This window comes from Neltuma alba, unplaced genomic scaffold (genome assembly GCF_004799145.2).
Source record: "Neltuma alba isolate B1F8T4 unplaced genomic scaffold, ASM479914v2 tig00005191_pilon, whole genome shotgun sequence".
Classification (NCBI taxonomy): domain Eukaryota; kingdom Viridiplantae; phylum Streptophyta; class Magnoliopsida; order Fabales; family Fabaceae; genus Neltuma; species Neltuma alba.
Window position 1 is genome coordinate 54,041 of NW_021634011.1, and position 12,936 is coordinate 66,976.

Below are 12,936 nucleotides of genomic sequence, written 5' to 3' on the forward strand. Positions count from 1 at the left end.
GATATAGAAACTAAGAACAATATTTTATAAGCAAAAAAACCCCATTTTTGGAATTCACTTGAAATAGTTATAAAAATGAGACTACAAAAAAGGAAATAAAACTTTAACGGTTTTCATTGAGATTTGAGCTGCGCACTGGCTGTTGAGCATCATGAATGTATTTTATTCATTTCATATACTTTTTTAATTAAATAATTGGAAAAAATTTTAATCAAATACACCTAATATATACATACATATATATAAATATATAAAGTAATAAATTAATATTATTTTTTATGCCATACTCCGGCATCTAGTATATGGAAAAATTTACGTTCTTTTAAAAATAACATAAATTCAGTCAAATTAATTCACCATAAAATTAATTTCCACATATTGTCTTCCCAAAACCATTTACTGGATGGAGCTGCCGGTCATTCTCGGTAATTTCTTAATAAAATTCTGTGATCCAACATTTTTAAAACGCTTCATGCTATATTTCTTAATAATTCATTATTCAGCTGTCAAAATGGACGATTTTTTTGCCAATGGGTGGTCTTGATCTAAATTCGATATTCAAATTTCTGTTAGAATAAGTGTTCATATTTAGTATTTGACAGTACCTTAAATATAATTGCTTTCAATGGGAAGGTAAAAACAGATAATTTCCTTTCACAATCAAGTTTATTTATCTCCAAATTTGTTAATCGTAGTTATTTATTTAATCATAATTATTATATTATATCCAATCGTGTTATTTATTTAATCCTAGCCACTTTTAATTAACTGATAACAACCAATAACTTTGAAATTTTCTTACTATAAATTTTTAAGTCACTGAACAAATTTTCAAACCCGCCCTAAATTGCAAGGGCCAAGAGTTGTTCCCGTTCCTTCATAATTTATTGGCGTGATGATTGATTAAGGAAATTCAGTCAACAATATGCATAAACTCATATCACACATGTTTGCATCCACTCATATATATTTGGGTTAGCAATAAAAAATAAATCTTACAGTTAATAAATAATTTAGAAAGAAGAAACAAAATGCAACTAGTCTATCTGTAAAATAAAAATGACATGCAAGCAAATGATTTGTCCCTAATAAATGATTTTCGACTCAAGGTAAGTTGGATTGATCAATGTTGTGCGTGTGATGTTTGAACTTTGAGCCAACCTAGCAATTTATAGGACCAATATAGTCATGTGAAGAAGTAATATCTATTATTCCTCCAATCATAAATATAAGACTCTTTTTATACTGTAATTTATACTACTAAAAGGGTCTTATACATGAAGAGTATCATTTATCTCAAAGAATGCTACTTGAAAGCTAAGAATAAAACAAGAACAGCAAAAGCAAAAGTAGAGATGGTTGAAGGAATCTTCTAGAAACAGAGAACATCAGGGGGGAAAAAAAATTTTTTTTGGCAATCAGAAAAGAATTTAAAGCAGAGTAAAAAAACAGAACAACACGAGTTCATTACAAGAAATTGTTTATAATCTAATATATCAAATATATATAATCCTAGTCACTATTCATTGATTTATCACATCCAACGCTACAATAACTTCTTGTTTTATTCATTTTTTTCTCTTTTAGTTTCTCTAGTTTTAGACCAGTTCTTACACATTAAGGATCGGGTGGTAACTGTTAGGAAAACGTGGCTTTTAGTGCGGGGATAGTGTGTCCAAGACTCTTCCTCATGAGAAGAAGATCTGTGAATATATCTTGGCACTTTCTGAACGAGCTAACATGACAATTAGACCTGGATAATGAGGTTTGTGACTGTTTTGGTTTATATGGAAGATAAGTAGGAATGACTTCCAAAATAAAAAGACCAGGAATTATAAAAATGACACATGTCAATGAATTAGTTTTCTAGATAACAGTGTCAGAGAACTCCTAAATGTAATTAATTATAATGACGCCATTATGGGAGCATGGGATCACCCAAAAATTATAATTAATTTTCCTGTTCCTTTTGGGCCTAAACATCTCTGTCTCCATCTGCTTTATCGCCAACCTTATCTCCATTTACAGGGTACAAGGCTGGTTGAACTTAATCAGCCATTACCCGTTTATTGACCTATAGATATTTTCTTATTCACTGAAGGTTCCCTAACTCTGATACCTCGACCGTTCGAGGATCGAGCGCAACAATGGCGGGCGAGGTAGTTCTGTTGGATACATGGGCGAGCATGTTTGGAATGAGGGTTAGGATCGCACTGGCAGAGAAAGGTGTGAATTATGAGTATAAGGAAGAGAATATGAGGGACAAGAGCCCTCTGCTTCTGCAAATGAATCCGATTCACAAGAAAATCCCAGTTCTAATCCACAACGGCAAACCCGTCTGCGAATCTGCCATTATTGTGCAGTACATCGACGAGGTGTGGAAGGACAAATCTCCTCTTTTGCCTTCAGATCCACACGAGCGAGCTCAAGCCAGATTCTGGGTTGATTTCATTGACAAAAAGGTAGATTCTATGAATTGTTCTACTCACTATGCTTTCTGTTCACCTCATGTCAGCACCAAAATCTTTTTATATGTGAAGAGGAAACCTATATTTCATCTTTATATCTCTTGTGATTTGTGAATAAAAAGAATTCGGATTGATGGGGATGCAGGTGTATGAGACAATGGGGAAATTGTGGCTTTCAAAAGGAGAAGAGCACGAGGCAGCAAAGAAAGAGCTGCTAGGCATATTTAAGCTTCTCGAAGGGACACTTGGGGACAAGCCCTTTTACGGGGGTGACTCATTTGGGTTTCTTGATGTTGGTTTGATTCCATTTTCTTGCTGGTTTTACGGCTTTGAGATTCATTGCCACTTCAAGATGGAAACAGAGTGCCCTAAACTCATGGCCTGGGTGAAGAGGTGCGTTCAGAGCAGAGAGAGTGTGTCCAAGACTCTTCCTGATGAGAAGAAGGTCCATGAATATACCTTGGCCGTAACCAAGGTGACGACTGGAGCTTGAATGAATAAAAAGCACTTTGTGAATGGGCTAATATGACAGGTTAGCCTTGGATTATCAAGTTTATAACTGTTTTGGTTTGATCTATAGTAGTGTGCTTGCTTGATTGCTAAGACTTGAGGCTGTGAGTTTGGGGCCACTTGGGTGTGTCTGCCAGCTTTAATGCCTTAATAGGAAATCAAATTATGTTCTTGTTTCTGTAAGATCCGAACTAAGTGAAGTAAATAACACCCTTTTACCATTGTGATTTTGGGGTGAATCCTTTGTGATGTTTCTGTTATTATTCTTTCATCATTTATATAATCTCTTAAAATGAACTTTGGATTCCTCACTGTATTGTGTTTCAAACGAAGTTCGGATTAAGGATTCCAAATTGATTTTGGGTGTAGTGAAGGGAGGACTCATGCCTTCCAAAATTTCAGAGTCAAGAGACATGGTAATGAATTGAAGGGGCCTCCCCGGTGTTGTCATTCGTCAAGTAGGACTTCATTAATAATAAGAGAGAAGGGAAAATGAGGTAGTGTCAATTTTTCCTTTTGAGATTTTTTTAATGGCCAACTACATGACACACATACATACTCATGAGTTGAAAATTAAAAAAAAAAAAAGAAGAAGAAGAAGAAAAACCAAGTTGATGCTTTTGGAAGCATTAGTGCGAAGCATTTTCAATTGAGAACTTATTTATTTTTATTCTTCAGTCATTCTGTTGGTTTATGTAGTTATAAAAAATAACACCAAAACTATATATCATTCATGTGCTTGATGTTTGCAACCAATTCTCAGAAACTCAGACTCCAGTGAACATAGACAGAGTTAATTAGGGTGTTGTTGCCGATTAATCTCGATCCTTATTACGAATTTATGGTATTGGAATTTACAAAACATTAAAAACAATAAAACATTACAAATCTAAGGACTCCATAATTATATATGTACCTAGTTGGGTGCAAAATATTGGAAATCTTGGGCTCTTAGCATGACTAGTCAATCATAATTTATAATAAATGAACGTGCATTGTACCCAAAAAAAACAAAAGAAGTACGTGCAAATGATAATTTTTTTTTTCGATTTTATTTATTAATTTACTAGATTATTCATAATTGCAAAGATGGGTATTATTGTTGCTGGTAAAAAGAAAAAAAAGATGGGTACTATTGTTTTTTTTTTTTTTGCCAAAGGTACTATTGTATTCAAGTTATGGAAAAAAGTAATATAATTTTAAAACGTTAAATTAATCTAGAACTATAGTTTTTCTTTTTTTCCTCTTTAGCAGAATTACAATTGAAATTTCAAAATTATCTGATTATCCGAAGGTCAGTTTGTTTTTTCAATAGACAGCGTCCATGACCTGTTATATACAGACACCCACACTGACGAACTTTCTATTTATTTGCTACCTGCTTGGAAAAACATTTTTTAGCACCTTCTCAAAATGTGTTGTTTAAATTTTTGGCAAGTGGCTTTATGCTTTTGTATATAATTCCGTTATATCTATTAAACCAAGCATAATTAGATTATTTCGATAGTGCTTGTGTGTTTGTGAGAGTAATATTTTAAAAATGAATTCAATATACACTTTACTAAATTTAATATTTATTTTAAAAATGATATAGAAATTAAGAACAATATTTTATAAGCAAAAAGACCCCATTTTCGGAATTCGCTTAAAGTAGTTATGAAAAATGAGATTACAAAAAATGAAATAAAATTTCAAGGGTTTTGATCCATACTACCTGCTGACTAATAGAGCATTATGAATATATTTTATTCATTTCATATACATTTTTATTAAATTATTGTAAGCTAAGGATAAGAACAGCAAAACTAGAGATGGTTGAAGGAATCTATCATAAACAGAAAGCATCATAAAAGAATTTAAGCAGCTTAAAGAAACAGAACAACACGAGTTCATTATAGAAATAGTCCATGATCTAATATATGAAATATGTATAATCCTAGTCACTATTAACTAACTTATCACATCCAACGCTGCAATGACTTCTTGTTTTATTCATTTTCTCTTATAGTTTCTTTAGTTTCAAGCCAGCTCTTATGTGGCTTTCAGTGCAGGGAGAGCGTGTCCAAGACTCTTCCTGATGAGAAGGTCTACGAATATAGTACCTCCAGTCCTTAATATAAGACCCTGTTTGACTTTTTATTTAGTCCTAATTATAAGACCTCAATCCATTTTTTCTTTTATATTTATGCATGTTTTTCCAAAATAGTCCTTCTAATAATGATAGTTCTAACCAATACACTTAATTAGCAAGGATATTTTAGGAATGACAACACTTATTTATTACAAATAACTAACTTAAGTTACTTCCTTAATCTCCTCAAATAAGTCAACTGGGTCTTATAATTAGGACCGAAGGTAGTATCTTACTACTTCCTTAATCTCCTCAAATAAGTCAACTGGGTCTTATAATTAGGACCGAAGGTAGTATCTTACTACTTCCTTAATCTCCTCAAATAAGTCAACTGTTTTGGTTTGTGATGGGCAGTGCGCTGCCAGAAAACCTCGACTCTGTTCCCCATTTACAACTATGAGGGCTTTCAAGATTTGGATAGCATTTTAATAGCCCTTAGCTTTAAGATCAGGTTATGTGTTCTTCCTGAAGTTTTTGTCATGTGTGATAGAGAAGAAAGAAGGGTGGTACAACAGATTTGGAGAAATGGTGCATGGATCTGATTGCGCTGAATAAGAATATGAAAATCTTTCTATGAGCACCACCCGCCTCTGTTGACTTCTCCAAATTCACAAATTGCATATAATAACTACTCGTAGTTCTGCTCATGATTCGTCATAAGGTCTAATATAATTTCTGAATATAAGTAGTATGATAATAAAATTCATCACAAAAGAAAATTCATACCGATGAAGGTTACGATAAAAGTACAATCCCAATACATGATTTCAAAGCTAAAACAACTAATAAAAAAGAACCATGAGGTACAAGTCTGGATGCTATCCTTTTTTTGATTCCTGTGTTTAATTAATTTCCATCACACTACACGTCTACTTGCACAAGCTATTGTATCACAGATAATATTGCAGCCGCTAATATATGACGCATGCGGCCGAATCTGATAAAGAAGAGTTATACTCGAGCTGCTGCAGATAAATCCCAAGCTGACAAGCTCCAACTGATATGATGACAATCAGTAACAAAACAATTAAATCTTACAACTGATATACTCCTCCGGTCTTTAATATAGGACCCAATTCTTGAGTTGGTTTTAATCCTAAATATAAGACCCATTTTTCATATTTATAAATTTTTCCTAATTTATCCCTATAAATACTCCCTCAACCATAATCAAGTAGAAAAGGGAGAAGGGGTATTAAGAAAAATGATTATGGTGTTTTAGGAAAAATGTGTCACTTTTCTTATAATTAACTAACTTATGTAACTTCCTTAATCTAATCAAATTAGTTAAATGGGTCTTACATTAAGGACCGGAGGAGTATCATTTAGAAAGAAACACAAACTAATGTAAATCTTTTTTTGATAGACAACAACCTTAATTAAGAAAATATTACCTTTTAGTTGCGGAGCCGCCTGCGCCATCTTGCCACAAGAAGCACTGTTGTCACATAGATAGAGTCTGACACCTTGTCGACCAAATTGAAGTAGGCATGCCTCCATGGTGGAATAGCCAACACTGATCCAAACACTATCCAAAATTCAACAGCAAATCCCACGCCCAAGCTTTCATAGAATCCTTTCAAAAAAGAGTTGTCTTCATCAGCACCTTGGGTAGCTTGAGTTGCATTCCCTACTGGATGATCTTCAGAAGGACAGAGCTTGTCCAACGGCCTCCCACAGAGGTAAGGATCTCCTTCATAGCTGGAGGGCTCAAAAGATTGCAATTGTGTTCCTATTGGAATTTGTCCTGTCAAGTTGTTGTTTGATAAATTTAAAGTGTTTAGGGAAGATATTTCAACAAGACTTGAAGGAATTTCTCCATCAAAATGATTTCTTGATAGGTCCAGAACTTCTAGAGATTTTAGTTGTCCTATCTCTAAAATGATTTCTCCACTCAACTTATTTGATGATAAATTCAGGAATCTCAACTCGACCAAGTTCACAATTTCTATTGGCATTTCCCCCACCAATTGATTGTGCGAGAGATCAATATTCATAAGCCCATAGCGATCACTGTACACTAATTCTCTTCCTTTCCACACCATAGGCAACTTCCAATCAAAAGATTCACTTGCTTGAAATTTTCCGTTCTCAAAGAGGTTGATGTCACATTCAGAAACATTTACAACATATTTTTGAGCCATAGCAACCAGCTTATTGAGGCAACTTGGTATTGGTCCTATAAAATTGTTAAAAAAGAGATCCAAGAATCTCATCCATGATGGTGGTATTGGTCCTAACAAGTCATTTATTTCCAAATCTAACATTTTCAGTTCAGTTGCATTTTTCAAGGATGGTAATCTACCACTAAAGCAATTGTTTTCCAAAACTAACTACTTAAGTTGACTTAAGGATCCTATAGAGTTAGGAATCCTTCCTAAGAGTTGATTATTGGATAAATCCAAAATTTTTAAAGATTGGAAATGATTCCAACAATCAAGAAGTTCCCCTAATAAGTTATTGCTTGAGAGATCTAAAGCTACCAAATTTTCAACAATTGTACTTGTTTCCTTGCCACACAATTGAACAAAATTTGAAACTTGATTTTCTGAGATGTCTAAAAATCGGCTGTTTAGTAGGAACAGTGGAATAGAGCCTTTAATTTGATTGGAAGCCAATGATATGTCATAAACATTAAATTCAAGTGGCAGATCCAGAATTACACTTGTAAGATTACTAGATTCTATTTCCGATGTGCTCCCTTTCCAAGTCTCCAAAACCACTCTGGTATAGAATCATTGATTTGAGCATCAGAAACATATAACAGTTGTAAATTAGTTTGAGTGCGAAGCCATCTAGGGAATCCAGGGCCCAACTTACAGTGTTGTAACCATAACCCTTGTAATTGAAATGGAGGAATCCAATCGGTGCTGAATTTGGGGGTCAATAAATTATCAGATAAGTCCAAGTCTTTTAACTTGGTGAGATTATCAAAATGGATGTCACTGATTGTTCCATTTAGCTCATTATCATTAAGGTAAAGAGCCACTAAAGAGTTCATGTTTTTTCCAAAATCGACCGAAATGGGACCACCCAAGTGATTGCGGGACAGAGAAAGGTATGTGAGATTGGAGCTTAGATTGAACAGCCTAGGGAATAATGATGATGTCAGCTTGTTGTCATAGAGATAAAGAGCTAAGAGAGATGCAGAAAAATTCAAATGGGATGGAGGAGTTGATAGAATATTATTGTCTGTCAGCTACAATTTGCAAGCAATAGCTCTCTTAGGTCTGGAAGCTTCCCAATAATTGGCAAAAAGTTGTTGGAGTAATTAAGATCAGAAACACAACTTAAATCAAGTGAAGTCAACAATTGAAGATTAGAAAGCCACTCAATGCTGACTAAGCGCTTGTCATCAATTTTCAAACCATCATTGTAACCAAGCCAAAGTATTTCCAAGCTTGAAAGATTACCAAGTCGGCTAGAAATATTGCCCACTAAATCATTTAAATCTAGACGCAGTTAGGTGTCGGCATACAAATTAGACAGACATGAAAGGATATTAAATTAGATGAACATAATGAATATTCCATTTTTCTACTTTTAAAAAATAGCAAAAAATGCAAATCATGATGACATCATTAAAACTATAATAGCCAAAGATATAATACGGTGTACTCCAATATTTGAATCCGGTAGGTATATAATGTATTTTTATGATTTTTCAAACTGCTGATTAATGTTACAAAGTAATTTGTGTAAGATTTTTTGTGTGTAATATGTGTGTGTGTGTGTGTGATGACTAATGGTGGATATAATCAATATGAATTAAAATTTAATAAATAGAAATACAAATTATTTTTTTTGAGAAAATAACAGAAAAATACCTGCTAAATTTTAAAAAGACAAATAGATCTTGTTGACTATTCTTGTAATAGTTTTGGCTGCTCAAAATCTATCAAAATTACTGTTTATCATTTTAAAAGTTAATAAGTATTTTTCTGTCATTTTCACTATTTTTTCTTGAAAGTCCTTAATATAAGAGCTAGTTTGAGTTTTAATTTTGTTATAAATATAATACCATAATTTATTTTATCTCTCATATTTATCTATTCTTTTAAGACAGTCTTTGTAATAGTTGCACATATTAAATATTTTATATAATTATAACTAATATATATGATTAGCAAAAATATTTTAAAAAATAATACATATTTATTATAAATAACTAATTTAATAAATTTTTATGATTTATTGTATAAGGACGTATTAAGGACAGGAAGAAGTAGTATATTGTCAGCTCGGAACCTACGGTGACCGAGCACAAGCAGGAAGAAAGAAATTACCAAGTGGTGGGCCCTATCTATTGAATAATCCTTGTTTCATGAAGAGCTCAATTTCATGAAAGTCACACAAAAAATTGGCCATCTGCACCCATTTTCCTCTGCATCTATCAGTGCAATTACCATCACGAAATTAGATGACGTTTGGAATACAAATTAAATAGAATAAATTTATATGAAAAATAAGGATTATTTCATTTATACTTTTAAAAATATCGCAAAAAATATGAATTATGCTAATATTATTAAAATTATTTGATCTCATTACCATCTTTTTCGTGATGCCCCCTCTTTTTAGAGGATCATCATTCCAAACACGGCTTTAATAATATATCATCTCCACCAAACAATTTTTTTTTTTCCAAGTTTCAAACATGGTTTGTATATGGGATGTAACAGCAGTCTTGATTATTGTTTTATGAGAAAACGAGTTTTGTGGAACATGGATTATAATCTTTCTAGTTATTTCTCTTAATTCCACATATGCAGACGCCCATATATATATATATATATATATATATATATATATGCTTAGTTAAGGATGCACTGATTAGTCAAAAGTTTGTTTGGATTATATATAATGTGTGCTTTTTTCTATTGGCCAATAATAATCAAAGCACACTCTACATAATTTTGACTTTTTAAGGAAAATCTCAAAAAAAAAAACTAATTTCAAAATTTCAAATCAGTCTCATATTAGGAATATGAAAATATTCTGATAAAAGCTTACCTTTAATCTTTTAATTTTGTACAAATTTTTATTTTAATTCCTTCATTTTATAAAGTGTTCTTTCTTGGCAAAATAAAATTCTAAAATCCACATACCCAAGCATATTCCTCGAATGACAGGAGATTGTTAATTGCCATCTTTTTAGCTAGGGTCCTTCAATCATGGTTATTCATTGAATTCCTACTCCCTTTTAATCTACTGACAATAGCAGCCAATAACCTTACATTTTTTTTTTAACTAATAGTTTGTTTGGTATGAGGGAAATGGACGGGAGGGAATGGCAGGAAAAATTTTGATGAGTTTGATATAAAAAATTGGATAAGTTAATTAATTTTTATTACTTTTTTATTTTATATTTTCCTTTTATTAAAATTTTATGACCCTACTTCTTTAATTTTCCAAATTGAGCTCATGAAAATTTTTTCTTCTCCCCCTTCCATTTCCCTCATACTATAACATAGGGTAACTCTAAATTTTTAAGTCATTAAAAATGTTTTCAAACCCGCCTTATTACATTGAAAAGTACCTTCTTGATTTATTGGCTTGACGACTGATTGAACAAATTTAGTCGATAAATAATTTAGAAAGAAAAAACAGAAAGTCACTCTTCTATTTGCAAAATAATAACGACATGCTGCTGGCAAATGATTTGTCCCCAATAAATGATTTTCCACAAAAGGTGGGTTAGATTATTAGATCATTGTCATGTGCTTGTGATATTTGAACTTTAATTGGAACCAACCTTGTACTTTATAGGACTAATATAATCATATCAAGAAGTAAATATCTATCATTTACCACAAAGAATGCCAATGCAAACTAAGGATACAACAACCCGAATTTACTAGAATAAATAGTCTGTAATCTAATATATCAAATATATATGTATATATAATCCTGGTCGCTGCTAATTAATTTATTTCATCCAACGTTGCAATATCTTGATAGATATACCCCTGTACTTTGAGGGGGTTGCTCCAGTTTCTCTATTAGCATGATGATTGATTATGCAAATATCTATTTGGCAGCATTACAATGACGAGTCTTCAAATTTTCAAAGATAAAATAAAAGAGTCAAGCGTTAGGAGGGAAATGCGACTTATTATTATCATAAGAGTTAGTTTCACAACTCATGAATCCCTTGTGAATGACTCTGCTTAGTAAAACAAAGCTTGTATCTAATGGCCGATGACTCACATGAAAATCTTTTTGCGAGCACAACCCCCTTCTGCGGACTTTTCCAAATCCATAGATTATTGCACGTAATAACTGTAAATAATTGAGAATGTCGCTGTCATCCAAAAATTTGGTGGCAGGGTTTTGTTCTGCTCATAAATCCGTTACAATTTGCCATAATTTTTGAATACTCGAAGTATGATAATGAAATTCATAACACAACCAAACTAACTACAGATTCATGCTAATAAAGATTGCAATAATATTACAGGCCCAATACAGAATACATAGTCCGATCCCAAAACTAAAAGAAGTAACAAAAGAGGATGATACAATAAAATTTCTTATTCTTCTTGCCTTCTATTAATTTCTACCACACTATATGCCCACTTGCACAGACCATTATATGACGCTCGCTACAGAATCTGATAAGCAAGAGTTGTGTTAGGGCTGTTGCAGATAAACCCCAAAATGCCAACCTCCAGCTGATATGATGGCAATCAGCAACAAAACAATTAAATCTTACAATTGAGATATAACAGAGAAAGAAACAGATGAGTAATGTAAATCTTTTGTTGATAGATAACAACCGTAATTAAGAAAATATTACCTTTTAATTGCAGAGCCACCTGTGCCATCTTGCCACCAGAAGCAATGTTGACACATAGATAGAGTCTGACACCTTCTCTATGAAATTGAAGTAGGCATGCCTCCATGATCGAGTAGCTAACAGTGATCCAAACACTATCCAAAATCCAACAGCAAATCCCACGCCCAAGCTTTCGTAGAATCCTTTCATGAAAGAATCGTCTTCATCAGCATCTTGGTTGGCTTGTGTCGCATTCCCTAATGGATGTTCTTCAGAAGGACAAAGCTTGTCCAATGGCCTCCCACAGAGGTAAGGATTTCCTTCATAGCGGTAGGGCTCAAAAGATTGCAATTGTGTTCCTGTTGGAATTTTTCCTAACAAGTTGTTGTTTGATAAATCCAAAACATTGAGTAAAGATATTTCAGCAAGAGTTGAAGGAATTTCTCCATCAAAGTGATTTCTCGATAGATCCAGAACTTCTAGAGATTGTAGTTGTCCTATCTCTGAAATAATTTTTCCACTCAAATTATTTGACGATAGATTCAGGAATCTCAACTCAACCAATTTTGAAATTCCTGTTGGTATTTCCCCCTCCAAATGATTGTGAGAGAGATCAATGTTCACAAGCCCATAGCGGTCATCATACACCAATAATCTTCCTTTCCACACCATAGGCAACTTCCAATAAAACACTACACTTCCTCGAAATGTTCCATTCTTAGAGACGCTAATAGCATAGTCGGAAACATTTCGAACATATTTCTGAGCCATTGCAACCAGCTTGTCGAGACAACTAGGTATTGGTCCAGCAAACTTGTTAAAGGAGAGATCTAAAACCCTGGCCTTCGGTAAATAACATAGATGTAAGGGCAGCTTTCCATCTAAGCTATTCATCCGCAGGCTAACAGTTTCCAACTCTTTTAGATTGTCTCTCGTCCACGAAGGTGGTATTGGTCCTGACAAGTTATTTTTTGACAAATCTAACATTCCTAGTTCAGTTGCATTTTCGAAGGAAGGCAGTCCACCACTGAAGCAATTGTTTCGCAAAA

General features: G+C 33.2%; 1 protein-coding gene across 1 annotated transcript; it reads left to right on the top strand.

The window, feature by feature from the left end:
• Positions 1–2,045: 2,045 nt before the first annotated feature.
• LOC114747032 (glutathione S-transferase 3-like) lies at positions 2,046–3,285 on the top strand. Its single transcript, XM_028935320.1, has 2 exons — positions 2,046–2,462; positions 2,614–3,285. Exons 1-2 carry the CDS (start codon positions 2,148–2,150, stop codon positions 2,959–2,961), a joined length of 663 nt encoding a protein of 220 aa, XP_028791153.1. The 5' UTR covers positions 2,046–2,147; the 3' UTR covers positions 2,962–3,285.
• The last annotated feature ends 9,651 nt before the right edge of the window (positions 3,286–12,936 follow it).

Bases quoted from the DNA above. Each gene is read 5' to 3' on its own strand.
- LOC114747032 (XM_028935320.1), top strand. From the start codon at position 2,148: ATGGCGGGCGAGGTAGTTCTGTTGGATACATGGGCGAGCATGTTTGGA. The intron at 2,463-2,613 runs GTAGATTCTATG...ATGGGGATGCAG, and splicing joins TTGATTTCATTGACAAAAAG to GTGTATGAGACAATGGGGAA.